Here is a 25726-nt window from a genome sequence, read left to right as displayed (position 1 = left end):
TAGAAGCAAATTGAAATAGCAAAAGATCAGGCCGGTAATTAATACTATATGTACGAAATTCACTAATTTAAGAAGTTTAAATAAATTATACTACATCTAAATTAAAATAAGTTTTTAAATGAAGGCAGCAATTGCTGTCCGGATGAAATAAAATTGTGTAAAACTGGCGAATGATGAACTTAAACGGGTTTAATACTGTTCATTTTACTTCATATTTGCAATGAAAATGTTTCCTCTATTTAAATATTTTTGCAATCCACGAGTGAGTGGTGTTTCAATGGACGAAGATAAACAAAAACGTTACAAAAAAGCAAAATTAGCAAAACATTGCATGCACGTGTTTCGTATAAGCTTTTTACATTGAAGAAAGTATTCCTTGTAACCCAAAAACACGCTTACACATTTTTTCCTTCTTTTTTTTTGTTGATTACAAACATTGTGTTTTTGTCGTTGGGCATTAATGTTTTTAGCTTTCATCAAAAGAATATTTATGTGTATGGTTTTTATCGATAAACAGCTATCCATATTCTTGAATTACATACAAATTTCAAATTTATTTGGAAAGATTAGTCTTCTTTAAAAATATCTTTTATGTAAAGTACTACTCAATATCGTGTTGACTATAAATAACTAGCGGGTATGTTGTTTCTTCTGGTATATGTATATGATTACGTTAAGTGGAAAAGGTTTTTAAAGCAATAAAATCTCAAGACTAGAAATAAAAAATATATCGAATCTTTTTTTTTTTAAATTCAGTAGGGTTACAGAAACAATGAGTTACTGAGAGTTTACGATCTTGATTTTTACTAATGTTTTATTATAAATCACTTTTTTGAAGATAAAAATATTATTGAATGAACTGTTGCGCTCTTACAAGCAAGAAACGTTATCCACAAAAAATGTCAAAACAATCTTTAAAACCAGCATTCTTCCCAAAATGGTGGATACAAGAACAATAGTTACATTTTTTATTTATAACATCAGAACAAGTTTTTCTTTTTTAAAATAAAAAAAAAACAATCAATACGTCTTTTTAATGTAAGAGATTTTAAAAATTGAGAATAGACAGCATAGAACTGTAGATAATGAATTATACAATATAGATGGAATAATTTATAATATAGAACTCTGGAGTGATTAAAAACATGTTATGTATGTATTCTCAGACGTATTGAAATTGGTAAAAGCAATTTTAATATTCATCACAAAAAATAAATAATGTTATTATCAAGTAAAGATCTTAAAAAAGACTAGCTATTCTTAAAACTATTTAAGGAAAAAAATGTACCAAAGAATAGTAAGAAAACCAGGAATAGTCACGAAAACCATGTCAAATGAAATGAAAAGAAAAATTAAATAATGAAGGAATTATAATTGCACCCTAAGACACAGCGATGTTCTTCAAACTCTGCTGTAATTTTGAATGGATTCATGACGAAATCGTAATAGAAAATACTCATCTAACAGTCAACGTAATTTCACAAAATTTCTGTTGATTGTATTCACTTCTTCAGACCATGAGACCGCATACTCCAGTAGTTCCAAGTGTCACGATTCCTCGTTTGGTCTTAAGACCAAATTCCAAGTGTCACGAAGATCAACGAGTACTCAGGTCAAAGTTGAAAATTACTTTCATAATGACTTCCGAGTCGGATTTTGAACTGTTAAAAGCCAATTAAGAGGACAGATCTGCTTCTAAAAGATGAAAACAGAAAATTGGAATGATGAATATTAAGTTAAGTTTTAAGAATTGATGACATGTTTATTCATTGCCACTTACAATGAAACAACATTTGATTAAAATTATAACTTCGTCAAATTTGAAGAAAAAGAAAACTTTTATTCAGTTTGTAGTAACTGGAACTAATTAAGACATTTTTAGTCTGATAGTTACATGACTTAGCAGATACACTTGAGGTTTAACAAGGATTTACGAGCTTCGAGAAACAAGTTACGCATTTGCTCTTCTGTCGGAGTGAAATTTTGAGTTAAGTAAAATATCTGGTAAGTGAAAGGAAATACGTTTATGTAGGGACTAATAAATTAAGTCGAAGAAAATCCAAATCATAAAATACTTATTCAGTAATTTCATGAGGTTGGTTTTAACAGCTTTTTTTTTAAAATAATTTAACAGTTAAGAAAGTTTACCATTTTTTCTACTACTTGTATTTCCCCCTACATTTATTTGGCTTGATGTTTTAAGCATCGAACCTAATTAATATATGTGATAAAAACTTGTATGAAGAAAAATATAGCACAAAACATTTGCCTTATTGTGCTTCTTTGAAAATTAAGCTCTTTGGGGCAATCATCGTAATGCTTTTGATTGCTAGCACAGTTTGTTACATAATTGTAATCGAATTGCAAGATGCATAAATAATAATAGTATTTACATATTAAAGTTGCTAAGCAGAAGATAGTAATCTAAGAGTTTGTAACACTTTAAAAGGTTTTTAAGATAAATTTTCTACCGAAAAATTCAGGGAGTTAAGTTACTATTTATGAAATAATAAACAAACATTTCAGTAGTAAAAATTGAATTGTTTGAAACAGCAAACAACTGCTTTATTGAACAAAACAGATCTGTGACCTTATGAGCATTATATCCAGTGCTGTAACTGCAAAAAAAAAAAAGTATGACTCGCCTTGGTGTTTGAGGGGCTCCACAAAATAAGAGGTGGTTAAAAACCAAGTTCCATCATTTTTACAAAAAAAAAAAAAAAAAAAACGGAGGACGAAAAGAGGACCGAAGTTTTCCCGCGTCACCCCCTCCCCTGCACTGGTTATACCTTTATTAATGAAATTATGAAGTCGTTTTTAATAAACTGTTACGATTTTGTGTGAGTACCTCAAACATTAATAACCCTATACTATGAACTGAGAATGAAAAATATCTTGAAAAAATCATATTTCTAGAAGCATTTACTAGCAAACAAAGTGTTTTTTGATAATCAAACACAGTGATACCGGAATGTCAAGAGTGAAATTTAAGAATGTGTGGAAACATAACGGTAGCGTAATGATGAATGTGCATTATGCTGCTTTGAAAACCAAATTTTCTACAAATACCAAAAATCTTTATACCTTCTTCCCCCTATGGTAAAATATTGTGAGTCTCTGTCGTCTTGTGCATGATCAATGAAACTGGACAATTGAGAAAGAGCAGATTCACGCTCTGGCCTCCTATTGGGGTATCGCTTTTTTCCTCGCTGTCCTCGAACTGAAGACAAAGAAGTTCTATGTCGCCCTTTTTCTAAAAATGTATCTACTTCATAATCTCTATCACTAGGAAAGTGCAGATAAGAGGCTTTATAACCCGCACCATGCTCACTGTAGTTTCGGTGTTTTTGCCTTTTCCTGCCGTCGTAATTCTTGTGGTTTTTCAATTTCAACAAAGTCTTATCGCCTAAAAATTCTTGTGCATTCAATGGAGACTGATGAGAATTCAAATCATATTCGTTCTTCTTGTTGTAATAATATTTGTTGTAATGGGGTTGACGTTTCGTATCTACAAAGTTATGTCTAGTGGTGTTTCTTCGATTGTACTTGGATACTTGATAATTATATTCAGGATAGTTGGCGTCCGTTGAATACTTGTATAAGTTTTGCTTTCTTGTTTTGTTGGAATAAAACCCACGTCGTCTGTTGCGTATTTCATTTTCAATGGCTCTGAAGTTGAAGACATCAGAGCTTTTTTCAATGGATATGTCTGCACAGCCTCTAAATGTCTCCTGTGGTCCACAGCCTAGTCTCGAAACTCCATCTTCACACATTCCCCAATTGTTTCCTGGAATAATATCGATTTATAGTAATTTATAAAAAGCAAATACTGAATAAAAGCATTTATTTATTTATTCACTTACTTGATTATTTAAGTGCTGTCTGGATCTGATAACAAGAATATTTACAAAAATAATGAACATTTATTGCACCAACATTTTAAATACAACTGCTGTTAAGTGACATGGATTTAGATAAGAAATGAAAGACCGATGGATGAATGAGCAGTAGCACCAGTTATAGAAAGATTTTATTTAGGATTTGATATTTATGGATTTTTTAAAATCATTATAATAAAACGTTTTGCCTTTTTTTTGATTGATACTATAGTTCTAAGAAAATGACTCACCAAATGCAGCTGTTTTACGAAACCTTATTATAATTAATTTTGAGTAACTACAAAGAAATTACGGCAGCAGTTAAAAATTGAGACAAGCCATAATTCATCTAACAAAGAACAGTTACGCCATTGGGAAATATTTTAAACGAATCACATTATTTAAAGTAATTAGACCATGTAAAAAATGGAACATGCTTTTATTTTTCCTAATGAATTATTGCCATCAACCTGGTGAGAAAAATGCAAAAGATACTACATGGAACTAATTTCCGTGTATCTTTAATTTTTGCAGGCAGAATGCCTCTACATAAGTACTTTAAAAATCTGATCACAACTGTAGCTTTCCGATGAGTAAATAAAATCATTTGTAAAAAAGAATTAGTGTCACACAATAGATTTCTTGAATCATTAAAAATAAGATTTTGTGATGTTTAATTTCTTAAAAAAAAGCTACGATTCTGTTTTACTTCAAATTCTTTACTCGTAGATTAGCGAAAGATTTTGTCATCAATGGAGGTGATAAATATGTCAAACCTGCAGTCATGCCCCATTGCTGAATTTATATTTCTACCATCTACGGGTTAGCACTATCCCTATCTTTCACCGTTTTATGTGACTTTGTACTGCAGACATTTTCTCAAAGTTTGATATCCCCCCTTCTTTCATCGCACTCTATGACTTTGTGCCGCAAACTTTTTCTCACCCCCCCCCCTTTTTTCATCGCATTCTGTGATTTTGTGCTGTAGACAATATCTCAAAATTTGTCACTTTTTCAACTTTTATGTTCTTGGCTATAGCCCCTGTAGCTCCACTCCAATATATGTCACTGATGATGTCACACTGCCTGAAAAATGTCTGCAGTCGGAAATAACAAAGTCTTGGTGCGGCCCGTGGCCTGTTTTTGGAAAAAAACGAGTCGCGGTGACAAAATTATAAAATTTCAAAAGAAATCAAGTCGCTTACAGTAGTTGAAAAACATTTATGCATCATTTTAGTAGCTGTCCATTTCATATAGTAGCCGTGAAACTGACAAAAATTACAAAATCAATAAATATGAAAAGGACACGTTCAAAACAGTACTCAAGTAAATGAACTCCTTTGACATTTTGACTTGAGACATTAAAATAAAACTTAGCCGCAAAAAAGGAACACAGTTTTCACTCAAATACTCGTAAGCAAACTACCTAAATAAATTATGTCAGAGAAATTTAAAGCAATATTACAGTTATTTTAAGTTACGAAATGGAAATGAAATTTGTAACCTAATGAACATGAACTAGTAAATTGATAAATAATTGTAATGAGGTTACTTTTAATGTCAAACTAGCACATTTATAACTTAAAAAAAAAAAAAAAAAAAAAAAAAAAAAAACACAATTACTAACCGTTAGCCTCCCCCTCTCAAAAAAAAAAAATCGCCAAAGAACAGTAATATGATATTTTGGCGGAGTGATACCACGAGTTTCGGCACAGGACAACATGATTGTTGGAAAGTCATTGAATACACTCATTTCATTAAAACCTAAATAATATAACTTTTTAATGGTACTAGAAGTAACTAAAATGCACCAAACCTGCTACGTAAGTCCATTGAAAGACACATTGCGTACAAGTTAACCCTTTTGGCAATTGCAATTTCACGGTGATGTCGCCTCTGCCTCTGTCGCCGATGTAGTATCGAGTTCCTATGCCATGAGCTTCTTTGAGAATGTACTTATCCAAGCAATCTTGAGTGGCTTCCCGCCTCGGATTGTTGTTAGGGCAGAGTTTGAATTCGAAGTACCCTCTGTGGTTTGTGGTCACATCGACTGTGGCTTCCATAACCTAGGTTGGCCATTATAAAAAGAGAGATAAGAGGAATAAACCAATATTGAACAAGTTGAATTGCATACTAAAGTGTAATACACCTTAGTAGTAAGTATTTAAATATGAGGCAGTGGAAAGTAAAAGGATGTAGGTGACGTTTCAAGTTTTGAGCAAAACGCGCTTAAAGTTGCGGTCCTAGGTAGTCTTTCATTGAAAAGTTTCTTTAAATCATGCTGTATAGCAGCAATTACCAGGGCAAATAGTACTATATCTTGCTCCAAGACAGAGGAGAGGTTCACCTACCTGGTTTTCTGGTGTACTGGTTTTCTCCAAATTTTTAATTTTGTCACTTACAACCCTTTGCTTCTCACTGCCACATATGTAAAAGGAAAATGGTGATATATGCTTTGAAAGTAACTTCAGCTTTGATAAACTTTTAGTGTTAGAGCTCTCATCAGAAATTTCCAAACTTTTCAATCCTACGTAATCCTCTTCACAATGCCTTTCAGGGAGCCCTTGAATCCTTGAACTAATACTTCTAGAAAGAGTTTTTTAGAGCAAGATTCTGATACTAAATGACGATGAATATTTAAAAAAAATCCAAAGCACTAAACAAACCTTATTGCATTTTCCTTTCAAATTCTCCATGAAAAAAAAAAAAAAAAATCTGCTACCTATTGATTTAATTTTAGAACATAATGCTTTGTCAAATTTGTCTAAATGGTATTAAAATACAATTTCGAGCCGCTTGCATAAATTACTATAGATTATTTTCTTTTATTCGCATTCTTCTGTCAAAGGGCAAAATTAGCCGTCGCCATTGGCTACAGGGGGAATTTTAAAAAATGGCGATTAAAAAATAAGCTGTCAATTACCACTCGATCGCCACTACAAGAAAGGAATGAACGACCTATAAGTGTACAAAAGGCGAAAAGTAATTTCCAATATCGTTTTCACAAAAATCAAGAGGTAGCCTTAATGAACAAATTTATTCAAAGTATATTCGCAACTCCAACGAACTATAGGGGGCACTGAAGTCACTGTCTAATGGCGGAATTGAAAACTAAAACAAACGCACATGGTAACGAAGAAAATGCTAAAAGTGTTGTGATTTTTGTTCGTACGTATGATTTTTTCGCTTTATTCTTTTTAAATTAATTTTCAAAGTCGTGTTGATATTCTGACCCACGTAGAAAGAAATGAGAATTCAAGAAGCATTACTAAACGTCAAACATTAATGCAAAGTACGTAGTTCAATAGTTCTAAGCAGCCATTTTCACGATGTTGAATTCGATATTTATCAATTCTTGATAAAACTAAATAATAATTGTGGCCTGACAAGAATAACAATTAAGGCTAGAAAATTTAATGTGACATTACAAATTATTACCAAAAGAAGATGATACTTCTTTGCTTTGCTTTGGCTAGCACTTATTTTCCATTTGTAGCTGAGTTATTTCTCTTGAATTCCCGAATCGGTTAATTTAAAAATTTTCTGTTTCGATTTTTCTAATTTCTGAGTTACGATTTAATTGTGTCATGTTATGCAAATCATCAACAAAATTCTCACGGATATATGGTGGTAGTTTTCTTTTCAGTTGATTGACAATTATTTCTTTTTACTTATCGAATTCTGTAATCTTACTACCATTTTATTCCACTCATGATAAAAATTGAAAATGGTTTAACTAAAAACGCGAAATCTCGCCAAGGCTACTTTGCTCGCACAATGCCAAAATTATGACCCTAAACAAATTTGGCGAAACCTTTCAGCTGAGAATAAAAGGAATAAAGTAAATTCTTTCTCGGTTATTCATTTTGTTCTACGATAATAAATTCAAGAAAATATTTTGCATACTGTCCATTCCAACTAAATGCTGCTGTAAAATATGGTAAGTTTAATTAATTTAAGATTAAAAAAAACCCCATATTCTTACAAATTCATACAAAACAATAAAATTTTTTACCTTGTATAACGTTATCCAAGTTTGTTAATCCAGTATTTTCGCTTTTACCAATTATTAAGGAAATAATGAAAACTAACATTATTTTGAGAAGCTCGAGAATACTACTAAGTGACGAATTAATTTCTGTAGCTGAAAGCAAACTAAGACACATCGATTGCGTTAATAAATACTGAGAACAAACTGCCTGTGTTTACGTCAACAGACACACGTGGAACGCTTCCTTTGCAGTTTTGTAAATCACCGCAAGGTAGCGTATTCGAGCGCTGGAGTTCCGAATTACTAACATCAATCATGGCCCCACTCAATACTTAAGCGCCAGCGCCATTAATTGAGTGGGACCTTGCATCAATTAATGTATTTAGGAACATAACTTTCAACAATTTTTAAAAATGTATCATTTTGACCTTTGAGCATGCCACTATTGCCAAAAGGTGGTGCTATTGAACCCGATACCACCGATCATTGGCGACTGAGGAATTTAAGCAGTTTTGCTCATGATATTCTGTTTCCAAAATAACTAAAGGTAAGTTTAAAATTTTTCAATTTGACGCTCCCAAGATGCTATCAGTTCCAAGTCCAAGGGTTCAAAAACGAATAAAATCTTCAAAAATATGGTAAAATGAGTTTCCAAGTGGAAAATACATGGGAATTGTTTTCCCTTCATTAAAAAAAGTTTCTTATTTATTTCCTAAAAAAATCATCCTTTTTTTTCACTATTATCATCATAATCATCATCACCACCACCACCACCCTCATTATTATCATTGTGATTATTATTATTTTTGCTGTTATTATTGTTTTTGAGAACTACTTGCTTTGGGAAATTTACGAATCAGTACAATGGGGTCGTTTCCAAAATTTTAAAAGTATTGTTTTTTGACAGAGCATGCTTAAAAACATAGGATCTGACCATTTTTTAAATAATTTATTTAAGTTTAATATTTTTACAAAACTACTTAAATCGTTGCGCTTTCATTGTTTGCACTTCTGTCGTGTGGCATCACGAATGATGAAATGCCATTCAATGTTGCCATTCACAGAACAAAATATTTAATTCGCATCTTTACTCACGTGTATTGGCAACGATATGGTTGATAGCAAGCGTAAAGCGCAATTTTAATTCGCTGCTTGATTATCATAACGTGGAAACGTAGTAGAAAGATGCGCCAAATTACATCATTTATGACGTCCTAAAGACCACGCCTTGTTTGCAAAATCGGACATTAAAAAAAAATAATTAAAAAAAAAACTGTGGGGAAAATGAAAGTATTTTCTGGGTCCATGTAATTTTTTTTTGCTCATTCTATCCATTTCCATGACTAAAAGTAGTACTTTTCACTGAAGGAAACCAGCCCATTCTAATTGCATTCATTTCTTAACAATGATGATGTTCGCGAAATGTATTAGTAAAAAAAAAAGAAAAGAAAAAAGACGTGTATATATTAGAAAATTATTACAACTAAGAAAAGCGCTTTTTTTGCTTCCATTTCTAAAACGAAAGAGACATTAATACTTGTTATTAGTATGTGCTTTTGTCATTATGAGGGTAGAAGGAAACTCTTATTCTTCGGAGAAATGCAGAGATTTTATTTAAGTCAAGCATATAGTTCTGCTTCCTAACATTCTGTCATTTATTACCACACCAATGGCTTTCATAAAATTAATTGTTTATTCTTTATCTTTACTAATAATAAAGCACTAAGTCTCTCTGTCAGGATGTTTGGATCTCTGTGACGCGCATAGTGCCTAGACGGCTCGGCCGATTCTAATGAATTTTGGCACAAAGTTAGTTTGTAGCATGGGGATGTGCACTTCGAAGCGATTTTTCGAAAATTCGATTTTGTTCTTTTTCTATTCCAATTTTAAGAACATTTTTCCGAGCAAAATTGGCATAAAATGGACTAGTAAATTACCAAGATACCATAACGTGGAACCGTAACATTGGCACAAGTCAATTGGCGAGAAATTCACCATACATTATTTATAAATATACAGGCGAACCAAAAATCCTTTTAATTTTCTACTACGGGCAAAGCCGTGCGGGTACCACTAGTAAGAGAATAATTTTCCTCAAAATATTTTTGTATTCACCTGTATATTTGCAGTTAACTTCTATTATTCGTAGAGTAATTTTTTATAATATATTTAACGAACCAACAGTTGTCTCTTCTCCCCCCCCCCCGTGCACGCCCCTGCTTCCGTCCCACTAACTCCGTGATTTCACTACTAATACTAAAAAACTACTAATACTCTAGTGAAAAGTACTATAACTTAAAGATTTGTGAACTCCAAAAACGTTTGTTTTGTTTCTTGAATTAAAATTCGTTAGAATAGTTCGGTTATAAATAGAAGTAGTATTACATTCAAATAATAAATCAAGCCCCGAACCACAAACTGTATAATCTCTAAACGAAAGAAAAAAATAAACATTTCTTCCTGGAATTAGCTTTAATTAAAAACGCTTTAATTTCTGAAAACAAATGAAAACAATATTTTGAATCAGAATCAGTAATGATTAATCAATATCGTAACGATCAAACATTTTCCCGAAATTGAACAGTTTAAAAAGAACGTTAAAATATCGCCTACTATATGAAATTAAACATATTAACCAATTAAGTACTCGCAACTCCAATAAACTATAGGGGGCGCTGCAGCCACTGTCCAATGGCGGATGAAAAAGGTAAAACAAACAAATGCCGTAACTTATAACTTGCATCTACGCTTTATGAATGGCAGTAATTTTTAAACGTGCTTGTGGGAAGCTTTCTTTTCTAATTCTTCTGAAATTACATTACACCACAAACTGTCTGAAGAATGTAATTTACCCCAAAGAAAACACGTGGAATGGAATGTTTTACCTTTTTCTTTCGTATTGTTAACCACCGCAAGGTAGCGTATTCGAGCTCTGGAGTTGCGAATAATGCTGTAAAAACAGAGAAAATAAAAGAAGATGACTTTTTTTAAACAGTCAAAATATTTCAATTTAATCCATTTAATAAGCTGAATCATTTAGAATCGTTTGGCTTGCTAAAGGTAAGCCTTGAATTCTGGTTTTCTAAAAACAATTCCTACAGCTCTACTAATGCTTGTAGAAACTTCGAACCAACTTCATTTATTCAGAAAATTCGAAGATTTCGAATGTTTTAAAATTTAAAACATGTGCGAGAAATATTTCTTCCCCATATTATTAAATTTATGGGAAAATAAGCTTAAAATTGGAATAGAAAAAGAACAAAAAAGAATTTTCGGAACAACACTTCAAGGTGCACACCCCTATGCTACAAACTAATTTTGTGTCTAATTTCATGAAAGTAGCCAGAATAGTCTAGGTGCTATGCGTTCACAGGCATCCAGACATCAGCCTGACAGACAAACTTTTAGCTACATTATTAGTAAAGATTATATTAATTCAAACTAGTTAGTTCAAGTTCATACTGAAGTTTAAATCTAGCAACATTGCTCATATTTTAAATACATATTTATGAGAAAAATAGTAGTTACTTACTTGCCCGGACAAGTAACGCCGAGAAATTATTCCTCGGCCAAACTTGCCTCCTGCTTCGTTGTCTCTTGGATGAGGCATATTGTACGGATCACCACAAATGCCACATTTCCCGCCGTTTTTCTGCCATTGAATCTGTAAGCAAAGAACCATAATAACACCATAAAGAGGAATCACGAAAATCTCAGCACAAAGTGTTAGGGTAACGGCACCCGTGGGGATATTTCGATAACTGGGAATTTGGCGCGGTCGTCTCATTTTAGGCGTAAATTATTTTGTTTTGGTAACCCTGCTGATTTATAGTAACCCTATGTCAATAGAGGTTTCGGTTCTCTTTGTTTAGATTTGCAACGAAAAATGCCTCTCGTGCAGGCATTGCAGCCAAAAATTGACGCCAATGAAGAAAGATCGCCAGATTCCCAATTATCGAAATCGTCCTGCACCCGTAACAGACATGCTTAAGATATCGCTCTCAGGTTAACTCAATTTTCTGAGCCTATTAATATATTTAGATTTTTAAAACTATTTTTCTCTCATGCAACTACATCTCATCTAACGTTTGGCTGCTTCTGGATCTCCTGAATTAGTTAATTCTATTTTTATTTGCTCCATTTCGAAAAAAAGATCCGAACCCCAGTAACAGACACCGAAAATTCTGAGGAAAGGATAAGAAACGGACATAATTCCCCTTTTATCTTCAAATTGTGCAAAAGTTCTTTATTTTTGGATTTAAAACCTTATTAAATTCAAGTGAACATGAAACACCGGCAGACCTCGAAGTTTCGTAACCTTCCACCTTTGCTTGTAAATATGTACCAACTGGATCATAAAATTCACTGTGATAACACTAGATGGTCGCACCATATTCATGGGTCAGGAACATCAGTTTTACCGGCCTAAAATTCTTATTACTTAAATCCAAACTTACGACTGTCTGTTACTGATGCCGTTACCATAAGGTTTAAAAGCAGTAAAAAATGAGAGGCATCAACTAATCCGGTTAAAGCTTCAAAACATCAAATATTCAAAAGAAGAAATTGACAGAATGCTTTTAGTTTTCTCGTTTTTAACATTGAGCAAAAATGAACTCAAAACGAGTGAAAGAGGACCACTAATGTTTTTGGCAACATTTGAAGAGCAAATAAACGTTTTGTTTTGATCAACTAGGCGAAAGGTTTTGAAAATGAGGAATGTTACACTTATAACGGAAAAGTAACACCCTCATCACCTTTTTCGTGCTTTTGTGGTTTGTTAAAGTTTTGATGTTCAGTGACTAATTAAATTTGCTTGGTATTTGGCATTGTTTTTTATTTCTATTTCGTTAAAAATAATCACGAAATGATGCATAACCTTTTAATGCATTAATATTAAAAGTAATATTAATGTATAATTTTACACAATTACATTGGGTACAGGATTCAATCTTTGTTCCAGAGAACTCACTATCCCCCTCCAAACCCTCATATTGCCCAATGAACATAGCACGACAGCAACAAAGATTTAATTTTTTTTGTAGAAAAATGTTATCCGTTGTTGCGCTCCAGTTAAAAAAAAAAAAAAAAGCACTGCAACAGCAATTTCCTCATGCAATTTTGTGCATGTTTCTGTACCACACACACACACACACAAAAAAAAAAGGTTTTTAGAATCATATTTATTGTAAAATAAATCAAACAGAGATTTTTAATATTTTGCTAGAGAAAATTGTTATTCACGTTTCATATAAAACTGATTGGTTTTCCAAAATTTTCTCTGTGAATAAAATTTCTGCTTGAAGTTATCTTGAACAACTAGTATCTAATGAAAAATTTCTTATATACCGCATTTTATTTAGTATGAAATGCAACTTTCTTTTTTTTTCCAGGGGGAAAAAATTTAAACATCGATTCTGACCTCTTTATTGTATGATATTGCTTTTTTGAATTTGCGTAGAAGTTTCTAGAATGTAAAATGTTTTCGGAATTATTCTCCCAAAACTGCAAAGTATAGAAAATCTAGCAATGTTCTCCAACTTACAGTTGATACAGCAGTCAAAGAGATATAAACTGAAAATAATTGTAAGAATCTCTAGAGGGATTAAATAAATTGCTTATAATATTTGTTTGACTTTCCTTTCACGTTTACAAGGAACTGTTTACCTTGTTATAATTTATAAAAGCTTTCGACAAAGTTAAGCATCCTCACTTTTATATTTCTTAATATGGAAAAATTATTTCAACTATTCTACTGCGTGATTTTAATTATAAACTACGATGAGAGTTAGAGCGTTTTATTCACAAAATTTCTGAACTGCTCTAGATAATACGAAAAATTCTAAATTTTTGTTTAAATTTTAAAAATCTAAGAATAAATTTTTATTTTTTTCGACAAGGGAAATATGACATAATATCCTCACTTATTAATTTTCTTATACTCTAACTACTTTCTATAAGTAATTCCAGCTCAAATAATACTATATTGAGAATATCTCAATGTATTAAGAAAACGAGCAAAGAGGTTTAAAACTAATACTACTTACATTAATTCCTCCACAGTACAGAGCATTGTCGTTGAAATTTTTCTTGGTCCGAAATCCTAGCCTCCACATGCTAGATCTAGATGGAGGCGACATGAGACGAGCATGGCCCCACGCTGCACTTGGAAGCCATATCACGAGAAGCAATGACAGCAGATACAGCATATTTCAGACTATTAGATATCATTTGACTAACATCCGCCTAAAAAACGAAATTGAAATGCTAAGAAACTAACATGAAAAGTCACTTCTCAAATACAGAATTTCGGTGAAGTAGACGCCATGAAAAGCGGGGATTAGAATCTGTGGGAATCGAAAGAAATAACCTAAAAATGGTGACAGAAGGCATTGAAAAAATCTAAAAAATTTGTCGATATTATGTTTCAAAACTTCGTATATTTTCCAAACCGCCCCATTGTTCTGAATAATATATGAGTTTATTGTATGCTTATAGGAAGCGGTTTTTGACGACAGATGAATTAACCTCTTTCTTGGGTTGTTGAGTTGTGAGAAATATTTATTTCACACAACTGATAGAAGAAATTCTACTGGGTGTTGTTACTTTATGCGGCGTCTAATCAAGTAATTATTGTAATCTCTACAAGCGGATAGATACAGGTAAAAATAACTTCCGACGAAGATCCTTTGAATGTTCGATTGGTATCTGAAAATTCACATTCAGAACAAAGGCAGGCGTATTAATACTGGATTTAGTTTAATCATTTAAAAGCTTATTGGTTGTTCTTTTAATTATTTAACCAAGTTTATGTGAGAATTAACTTTCAACAAAAATTCTTTCAATGTTCGATTGGTACCTGACAATTCTCATTTAGAACCAAGCCAGGCATATTAATGAGAACTGGTTTAGTTTGATCGCCAAAAAGTTTATTGGTTGTTCTTTTAATTATTTAACCAAGCTTATGTGAGAATTAACTTTCAACAAAAATTGTTTCAATGTTCGATTGGTAGGGAAAAAGGGGGCTCATGTGAACACAGGGCACATGTGAACATGGTATGTTTTACTAAGATCGCTTCAAGCAAAAAATCCTGAAAATTTCTCAATTAAGAGCAGTACCAGTTGTACCTCTTGGACAAACATTTATAGCAATAAGTCGTTTTATGTTTCTATTGAAGCAACTTCTTTGTTTTCATAGATGTGGAAAATTTTTTATCACTGTCTTCTTCACGTGATAACATTTTAAAAACTAACTGCTAATCTAAATCTAACTATTACGAATTATTGTATGAACATTCAAGTAAATTTATGACAATGTTTAAATTTTTTATTAAATTAAAATTTCCTTATTTTAGTGAATTAGCTCTAAAGTGGGGCGCATGTGCACACAACATCTAGGGACACAAGTGAACAGTTCCCATAGCCGCTTTCCATAATATTATTATTAGTGTAGGATATTGTAAGTGTTACAAAACGTGTAAATATTTATAATTATTATTTTCCTATAATGAATTTGTAATTTTATTGTCAATTGTTATTAATATTAATAAACATTAATAAATAAATGTTTAATATTTCTATTTTTTATATTTTTTGTTACTAAATAGTTGATCCACAATTTACTGTTATATAATCTTAAAGAAAATAAAAAGAAGCAAAATATTTTCATTTAATTAAAAACTGAAATCATTTAAAAATACATTATCAAACAATGTATGAAGCTTAAAAGCAAAATATATATAAAGTAATCCATGCATAAAAAAATTCTTCGTATTATGTAGCCATATAAGTTTTTGTCTAGTCTATTCAGTGACCAGAACAAGCTACAAGACTTCAGAATTTGACATTGTTCAGTTATCTATTCGGCAAAAATATTTTCTCAGTGATACAATAACTGTATAACTGTACAGTTGAAACTGACGCAGTTGTTGCAGAAATTGACGGTTACAAACCCTTCAACCTATTTGTTATTTAGGTATATGTTTCATATTGAAGAATTTTTCTTTGAAATATGATGCTTCTCCTGCGTTTTTTACCCGTGTTCATATGTGCTTCAGGCCTGTTCACATTGACCCCCCTCTAGGGGCACAAGTGAATAACTGCAGACATTTTTAAAAAATACCATAAAGTAAAAAAAAATAATAGTTTTAAAAAGCCCAAAAAATCCATGACACACAGAAAAGTGTATTCAATCATGAGGACAATTTTGCGTTGAAAAATCGATGACATTTTTTGAAATATAAAGAAATGAACAAAATTCTTCACATGTGCCCCCTTTCCCCTACGTGAAAATTTGCATTCAGAACAAAGTCAGGCATATTAATGAGAACTAGCTTAGTTTAATCGTCTAAAAGCTTACTTTTTTTTAGAAAACAATTTTATCAATCTTATGTGCGAATTAACTTCTAAGATTCTTTCAATGTTCGATTGGTACTTGAAAATTCGCATTCAGAACAAAATTAAGCACATTGATGAGAACTAGTTTAGTTTAATCGTCTAAAAGCTTATTGTGTTTGTTTAAAATCATTTAATCAAGTTTATGTGTTTCAATGAAATGTTTTTTCAATTATGCTGGCAAAAGTATGGTCCCTGAAGAGTTAGCATTTTTGAAATGATTTTTTTCAAAAATCAAAGTATTAACTATGTTAATTCAGTTTTATTTCGGCAACTTTTGTTTCAGTCGACATTCAATCACCAAATATTTTTTCCTTTAGTTTTTATTCAATTGGGTCTTTATACATTTTTAATTGATTTTCCATCAAGCGTTTAAAAGTAATCCCTATGGTGATCATACAGTTAATAATAGTAGCAATAAAATAAAAGCTATATTTTCGTAGTAACGTTTTTAATGTATGCAATTAAGGTAAAATAGCAATTTTGATTTTTTTGAGCTAAAAAAAAGCTGTTTTTAAAAGAACACTTGACGGTAATCAAAGCACTTAAATAACATTTCGAAGGTTTGACATAATAAAATTCCTCATTAATTATTTTGGTAGTTTTTTTTTATTATTGAAAGAGAACACTTTATTCTTCAGGAAAATGTATTTGAAATAGAAATAAAGCCTTGTAAAAAAATAACAACACCTTAAAATAATAAATCATAAAAAATTGGCTAAAATTAAGATAAGCAAAAATACAAAATTATTGCCATGTAAATAAATTACAGTCACTTGAATTTATTATTATAAAATTAAGTTTAATAGAAATACTTGCATAAAAGTAAAGCAAAAACAATCTTATCAAGATGTATTAGAAAAAAATATATGAAAAATGAATTAAGTAATAATAATCTCATTGAAAAAAATAAAATCTTTTGTAAAAAAAAAATAAACTTAGCATACAATTATTAACAAACAGCATAGTTTAAAACGACGTACAGTTTTAGTTTTTCAAACGAATTAAGTGACATATTTTTGAGAAATTTATTCTCTGGTTGAAACAAGAGCTATTTTTGTGCAATTGTGCATCACCTCTTCATCATGCTATGCATTAATTTTTGCTGCATTTAATAGTTCAGTTTAAGTGCATTCTTCAATACATAAGAAATTTCCTGTCAGCTAAATGTCTTTCAAAATATCAAATTCAGTTCTCTTGTTCTGTGCAATTCGCACTCCCATTCTATAATTTTCATATCATAATAATGCTAAATCACTACTTAATTTATCTAGACCATTTCATGTACAATATTTCGTGATGTTTATCAATTTATTGTATTTAGTTAGCAGTAGATACATAAATAAACAAATACATAAATAAGAAACCAAAACAGAAAAACTGTCCACACAGTATTTTTAAATCAGTTATGACTAATATTTGTTTGAAAGGAAAAATTACACTACTACATCTAATATAATAAAGTTATTTTTAATGAAATGTATTTGTTTTAGTAGATGCAGAGTAAGTAGACTTTTACTAAATGTGGTGTTAAAAACCATCTATGCATCCACAATTTATTTGTAGAAAATATTTTAGTACTAAATTTTATTTATTTACTTTTTTAAAAGTTAAAAAATGCAGTAGATTTTACATTCATCTAATAGTGATCAGAAAACACTTTGAGATTAAAAACATATGTATCAATGAATATAAGCACCTCTTTTTACACTAAAATGTGCATAGTTATGAAAAACTGAGAAGCTTAATGTGTAAGTCTCAGATAAACACATAATAATAGTTATCTACCTATCTATCTTTCAATTTACACCACATATTTATACATTTACATCTGTCCATATTTATAGCATAGATAGTATTTTATCATGGGGTTGGGAGGAGGGGATTGTGATCATAATAGAACTTACAGGTATTTATATTACCATACTAGGATTGGAAATTAAGCAAAATACCAAGGATTGCCTACTAAATAATTCAAACTATGGTAGAATCCTGACAGACTGAAATGATTGGAAGCGAACCTCTTTCAGTAAATCAAAAATTCTTAATTATAGAGAGCCTCAAAAGTGGCTGCCAGGGGACAGCGAAAACTTTAACTCTGAATTTAAACACGTACGCATTAAAAATGCGATGTTTTAAAATTATATTGCTACTAGAATTATAAAATATAAATCTGTTGAATAAATGTCCCACAAATCAGATAGTGCATTCAATGTAAATGTAACAAGACAAATTATAATACACTTTAGCCATAAGAGTGCTATTGAGAACTTAGTTAACTTATATTTGTTCTTTAATTTCAAAACTAAATACGTAAATACAAAATAATTATTTAATCAACAACACTTTACTTTTGAATTCGATCGCTTTCAAAAAGGTTTACATCCCGTTGTTTTTTAGTTTCAATCTTATCTTTTGATATATTTAGAGCGGGGGAGGAAGTTTAAATTGTCGTCGAAATGGAGGTAAACCGTCAGCGGAGACAGTCATTCTGACTGCTAACATCGAATTAACAGCGCATTTCTATTACATGCGTATTTTTTTTCTCTTCTAGTCTTCTAGAAAATGTTTGGGACTCTAATTTTTAAAACTGTCTCGGTACAGTTTTACCGAAACTTAAATCTCCCTACCCCTTCTAAATCTATCAAAAAGTAGGAATGGAACAGAAAAACAAAAGGGAAGGAAATTTCGAGTCGGCGAAACGGCAGAAACACATTACTAACTTTGTAGTGACATTTGTTTTTTTTTTTACCAAAGCAATTAAATGAACCAATGAATTAATTAAGTATAAGAATTCCGACGTCGGTTAGACAAGGTTCCGGCTATCAGATAGGATTTTACTACATTTGAAATTTTCAAAATCTGAAGATGGACTTACCTGTCTCGAAATTGTGCAAATAAAGCCTACGCACTGTTTATATACGTTCGTTATTTTATAAAGCATTTCCTCCGAAAAGCTTGCAGTAAAATTTCGGAGCTTATGTTTTCTGAGTATAAGTAAAAAAATAAAATATACAAACACAAAAGTGGCCTTAGAGTAGAAGGCCTTTGAACCCAGTACCAATGACTAAAGTCTTGTGACGCATGGCTGGAAAAATCCTTCGAATTCCTCTAAATTGCTGGCAACTCCGGACTCATAAATAGGGGATTCACTGTTCAAGTTCCTCGGAGAAAAATATTTTTGTTTTGTGGTAAAAATCTAACGGTGGAAGTGACTTCCGTTAGCACATGTCAAAAGATTGAGTCACGACAGTTTTTGAGGAGTGAAAAGTGGGTGTGTAGTTGAGTCAGAGAATCAAAGTCAAGGAGGTCGGAAATTAGTGCGCTCTTAATAATCGAAAATTCTCAACGCCCTTTTCGTCAAGTTGGGTTTGTGTTTGTGGTCTTTTGAGGTAATTCCGGGAATAATTACCGTGACTTACTTTTATGTATTTTGAAAGGAATAGCATACTTATGAAAATTCGAAATACCGTCGTACGGTTTCTTAAAGAATATTTTAAGGAAAACAAGCATTGACTATGCGAACTCCCCCTCTCCCTTCCAAAGTCAGCTATTCTTAAGCAATAGGACTCACTCTTTCCATGGTGTTTATAAACCAGGGACACGTAAACAACGAAGAGGTTTTGAAGTACAAAGTACTGGATGTTCTGTAAAAATGCAACATCTGTCCATTCAGTAAAGAATCCTGTGTGTTTAGAGAAAGTATAACGAACTAGTAGCCAGCCACAGACATTAAGCAGTAATTAAAACTATACAACAAAAGAAGGCGTTTTTCGTATTTCCTAAAACATGGTGTGCATAAAATCATATGAAATATGTATGGTTTCTGCTTTGCTATTCTTGTTTAGACTGGACATCAAAATTAGTTTTCATTTTTGATTTTCTTCAAGTTAATGTAACATTAATTAAAACGGAATGGTCAAACTGGGAATAATTCTTGCAATCAATTCGTAACAGCAAGGAGATATCTTTCGATGTTTTTTTCTTATTTTCCAAAATTAAGTAAAATTAAGATCTAAAAAAATACGATTTTCTTTTTTAAATTGAGAAACACACACATAATGCTAAAACTGTGATGGATCATTTAAATATATTTTAGAAAAATAGTGTGCCGAATTGAAGTATAGTCACTATAAACATCATGTGAATGAACATTATAAGATAGTAAATTTGAAAATGGAACTGCTAAAAATAAGAAAAATCAAAAATTTCCCAGAACTTCTTTAGCACATGAACAACTAGTTTTTTTTTAAAAAGTAGAAACAATTTAAAATGAATAAATAAATATATAAATAAATAAATAATAAACAAATAAATAAAGAAATAAATAAAATAAAATAAAGTAAATAAATTTTGTTATGCAATGAGTTTGAACAAGCTTCATAGAGTAGAACTGGACCATTAAAGGAGTGAACTAAGCTAAATTAGTAAGGCGGATAAATCATTGCAATAACCGAACAATAACTTCATACGCTCAATAATTTGCATGATGCATAAGCGTTTTTTTATTTGTTCCAAAAATATGAAGCCTTGGGTAAAATTTCAAAATCTCACATTAAAAAGCTATTTCAAGCATTGAAAATTCTTCGGAAGTTAGAATTGACATTTTTGTTATTGACATCGAATTGACATTTATAATTGAAAAAAAAAATATTTTATGAAATTATATATGGCATCAGGCGGTACCTTTTTCATTAATGTTGTTTCATATGTATGAAAACACTTTCTGAATTGAAATTGGAATTCGATTTAACCCTAAACAAGTGTATGCAAGTCTTTAATTTTCTTTAAGAGCTGTTTCCCTCTGCCTGAATTCACACCTGCTTTGTGAAAGGAACTTGGAACTCCTGTCTAGCATTAGTTGCAAAAACTAATGAAACGTAACGGCAGCAATTTTTGAACTTCATAAACGATATTTGTGCTTATGTTTAATGGTTTGCGTTAAAATTAATATTTTTCTGCGATTGATTTTTTTTTTGTCTCACATGTTTAACTCATGTCTAGTGATGTAGTTAATTCTATTTGGCTTTTATATAAAAGCAGAAACAGCAATAAAAGCTCGTTTCATTATTATTTTTTAATCAATAATGCATTTGTTAAGACATAAATCGTCAGTTATCATCAATTCGATACAACTTACTCTCCCAAGTAGGACTCTTAGGAGTCTTTCTTCTTTTAAAATTTTTTTTACCAGATGGAACTATGTGGATAATTTTTGTCTTTTTAAATTTTATAAACGTTTTAACATTCATTGTCATGATTTAGTTATTTTTAACTTGTCATTTTACAATTTTAAGTCTTTGTGTTTTAATATTTTAATGCATAGTTTGTTTTAATTGCTTTTTTTATATTATTGTTACCACCGTAACTGGATTCTTTCTGTAGTGTGCAATACTTTAATAAATAATAATAAATAAATTGAGTAAACGGAAAACTTATTTGATTTGGAACATGAGCATGGTTGAAAATATTAACAGTAATAACATTAATAATAATTAAGAGTAAATTATATTAATGAAATATTAACAATTAACGAACTGTAATTGACGCAAGAAGGACGTTCTGCTACACATTATGTTGCATTATTGACAAAAGAAAATTATTATAGTTCAGCTTATATCCTTGACAAACTTTTAAAAGTCTTTCAGGACAAGTCAAAGTAAAACATTGAGTGCCTCTGATCTAATAATAGGAGAAGTATCAGGAAAAATTAAAACTTCATGTTCAAAACCATTAAAATTTTAAGGATTTGATCAATCGGTGACTATTGTTTCGAATATATTGTTTCTAATATATCACCTGATTTGAAAATACTAATGAAACAATTTCCAGTCTCTTGACAATATTTACAACAGCATTACAATGGTTAAATTTAATTAATTAAGTTTGGAAAAGTATTTATTTTTAATGGTTTGCGTTGAAACTATATTATAAAATGTTTTTCTGATATTAAATTTTTTGTCTCACATGTTTGACTCATGAATAATGATTCTATTTGGCTTTTATGATTCTATTTGGCTATTAGCAGAAACAGCAATAAAAGCGGGTTACATTACTATTACTTGTTATTCAAGACTGCATTTGTTAAGACATAAATTGAGCACTCAAAAAGTCATCAATTTTCTGGTTTAGCTTGAGAAAGAATGGATTGAATTTTTCCGTATCTTGAAAAATATTAAGTAGTTTTTAACTATAAAAGCACCAAACAATTCATAAAAATATTGATTTTTACCGTACTTAAGTTCAAAAAATTGTGAACGTAACGTAAAGGCATTGAAAATACGAAGGATAAATTAAATTTACGATAAATTAAAGACTATATATGGCCATTCCACGAAAGAATCAACCAGGGGCGTAGCTAAGGGGGGGGTTTTGGGGACAAAACCCCCCCGAAAAGTTAGTCTCAAAAAAAAGAGAGAAAGAAGAGAGAAGTGAAAGAAAAAAAAAAGAAGAAAAGGAAAAAATTCCAAGCGATTATACATATATATATATATATATATATATATATATATATATATATATATATATATATATTATATATATATATTATATATATTATATATATATATATTATATATATATATAATATATATATATATATATATATATATATATATATATATATATATATATATATATATATATATATATATATATATATATATATATATATATATATATATATATATATATATATATATATATATATATATATAAAAGAAGTAACCCCCCCCGAAAGTCGGGTCTAGCTACGCCACTGGAATCAACCATTTGTTATGCACTTGACGTTCATATATTTCATTCAAAAGTAATATTTATAAAGGGTAGGCTTGCCAAACGTCCCGGTTTTCAGACAAAATTCCAGGGTCCTGGCCGGTTTACTTCACGTCCCGGAAAAAGACAAATTTTTTAAAATTTTATTTTTATAATTTATTTTTAAAATATTTTTATAATTTATTATTATAATTAATTTTTAAAAATAATTAACTGTAAAGGAATATTTAGGATAATTACTTTATCATTTGTAACAGTCACTTGCAAATTTATACCGGATTAGCTTGTGAGGATTTTTACAAAATTGAAACCAGAAAAGACTAAAAAAGCCCTATAAAATGAAAAGTATATCTAAATATTGTTCATTTTTTAATTCCTCATTCAAAGTGTTTTTAAACTGAAATAAAATGTAAATATTTACATCTTATTTCAGTTTAAAAAATATTTACACTAAATATTTACATCTTAGAAAGTGAAATGTTCAAATCTTATCCGCTTATGTCAGTTTTCATTACTCCTGTTTTAAGTTTTTAATTAGTAACCATTTAGTCATAACATTAAGAATAAACTGCGCTTTAAAATACCAAAGATCAGCCACAGGTGTGTACCTTTTGAACACTAGCGACGTTTGGGGGGGGGGGGATACATTCTGGTGTCCCGGTTGAACATTTCAGAAATCTGGCAAGCCTAATTAAGGGCAATTACAAAATTTTTTGCTAAGAAACCACACATAAGTTTGTAATTTGTTAAGCGGAACACATTTGTTCATTAATTTTTTCAAGTATTACCTATTTTTAATGAAATACATGAGGCGTCAAAACAACGACAAATTGATCGTTTTCCGTAGAATGGTCCTATATCACATCGCATGTTCGTTTTCAACCGTACAGAATTCATGGAAAAGCATAATGGAATATCATGAAGCACTCACCTATCTTGTATAATCCGTAACAAAGAACGAAATTTTACCTGCAAATTCCAGTCACATTCGAAGTAAATAAACACATGTTTGAGTGAAAACATCCGCTTCTGGTTTTACGGCACTAAATTCTATCTTAAATTTTTATTTATAGGCGGCTTGGTAAACGGTGCGTTCCGGTTGGGTGACCAGCTGTCGCGACCAGATTCACGAAAAAGACGATATATTCAGTGATCACATAAATCACACTCGTCATCTGCATCACTAACCCTGGCAAAGCGCAAGAAAGTCAAGATTTATAAATAAAAAGCATCACTGAAGAAAATATTTGATTTGTTATTTTAAATAAAGAAAGAAAGAAAAAAAAGTCTTAGTTTTCAATAGAATTTCTTTCACTTTCGCTGAGCTGCGGAAACGTTTATAAATAAATTCCTGTGGTACTTTTGTTGTTTGTTTCCTTCTGGTAAACTGAGAGAAGTCTGTGCTCAAAATTGCTCCTGGAAGCTATAAGGAAATTGTTTGCCAGTTTTTTTTTTTATATCTTCTTTTTCTCGGAAGTGACATGTGTAAGTGTCACTTTAGAGGCATCTTACTGGAAAGACTTCAAATGCATTCGGCATGGAGGTGAAAATTGGAGTCAAAAATATGAGGTAATTGTCATAATATTTTCAGGACAAGTATTCCACGAAAAGTCTACCGCAGATAATGCTTTAGAGTTTCATGTAAAGCAATCGTTTTACTTCCGTTTTTGTTCATTCAAATTGATGTTAGGTAATGCTGTTGCAAAACTGAATAATATAGATCGGTAATGTTTAAATGCTTTAGTCTCTAAAGAATTTCATGGGGGGGTCTTGCCTTAAAATATGAATAATTCAAGGAATATTGCACAAATCATAAATAGTTATGGAGTAGAAAGGGCAAACTCTTGTTATTCGGAATTTCTTGTTGTGTTTTATTTTTTTTTAAAACTTGTTATTTTAAAAAATGTGTGTTAGAAAGTGTGCAGGAGATTGTTGAAAATTGTATTGTTACAATATCTTTTACATTAAAAGATTCAAATTAAAAATTGATCAAATAAATGATAGTGCATATTTGACTTAAAGGAGCCTTTTTTTTATATTCTACATTACAAAACATGTGCCATAAGAGTGGCACAATAAGTGAGGACTAATTTATCAAAGGGGAACATATTCCCTACATTAGGGTAGAAGCAAAATAGTTTTATTATGTTTTCTTGGTACAGAAATGCGCACAAAAGCACAGCAAGTTATGTCCCAGAGTAATAAAAAATTATAAAATAAAAACAAAAACCCGACTGCGGAAAAACCAAAAAAAAAAAAAAAAACTAAAAAGAAAAATGAATAAGCCCAATAGTTTAGAATGTTATTAAGTACTACTGAATAACTACACAGTTGAAATAGTTTTATAACCGTACACAGATAAGACAAATCATAAATTAAAAAGCAGAATTGAAGGATCAACAGTCGAGACCCATTCCTTTCTGATTCAAAGAACCCCGTAAAATTTGAATGGGCCCCAACTGTTGATCCTTCTATTCTGCTTTTGAATTTATGATTTGTCTTATCTGTGTACGGCTATAAAACTATTTCAACGGTACAGTTATTCAGTAGTACTTAATAACATTCTAAACTACTGGGCTTATACAGTTTTCTTTTTAGTTTTTTTGGTTTTTACGCAGTCGGGTTTTTTGTTTTTATTTAATAATTCTTTATTTTACACTTTTTAGTTGATTTTCATTGACTTAGTTAT

The 25726-nt window shown here is 30.8% G+C and overlaps 1 protein-coding gene across 1 annotated transcript; it reads right to left on the bottom strand.

Annotated features, from left to right (window-relative positions):
- Window positions 1-3059: 3059 nt before the first annotated feature.
- Window positions 3060-24069, bottom strand: LOC129216336 (uncharacterized). The gene is made up of 5 exons (XM_054850547.1): window positions 24007-24069; window positions 13917-14115; window positions 11402-11533; window positions 5695-5944; window positions 3060-3787 (listed from the first exon to the last, which is right to left on the bottom strand). Exons 2-5 carry the CDS (start codon window positions 14076-14078, stop codon window positions 3060-3062), a joined length of 1272 nt encoding a protein of 423 aa, XP_054706522.1. The 5' UTR covers window positions 14079-14115; window positions 24007-24069.
- Window positions 24070-25726: the final 1657 nt, after the last annotated feature.

This window comes from Uloborus diversus, chromosome 2, assembly GCF_026930045.1.
Source record: "Uloborus diversus isolate 005 chromosome 2, Udiv.v.3.1, whole genome shotgun sequence".
NCBI classification, from domain to species: domain Eukaryota; kingdom Metazoa; phylum Arthropoda; class Arachnida; order Araneae; family Uloboridae; genus Uloborus; species Uloborus diversus.
Note: the sequence above shows the minus strand (reverse complement) of the source record. Positions and strands in the feature narration are given on the sequence as shown.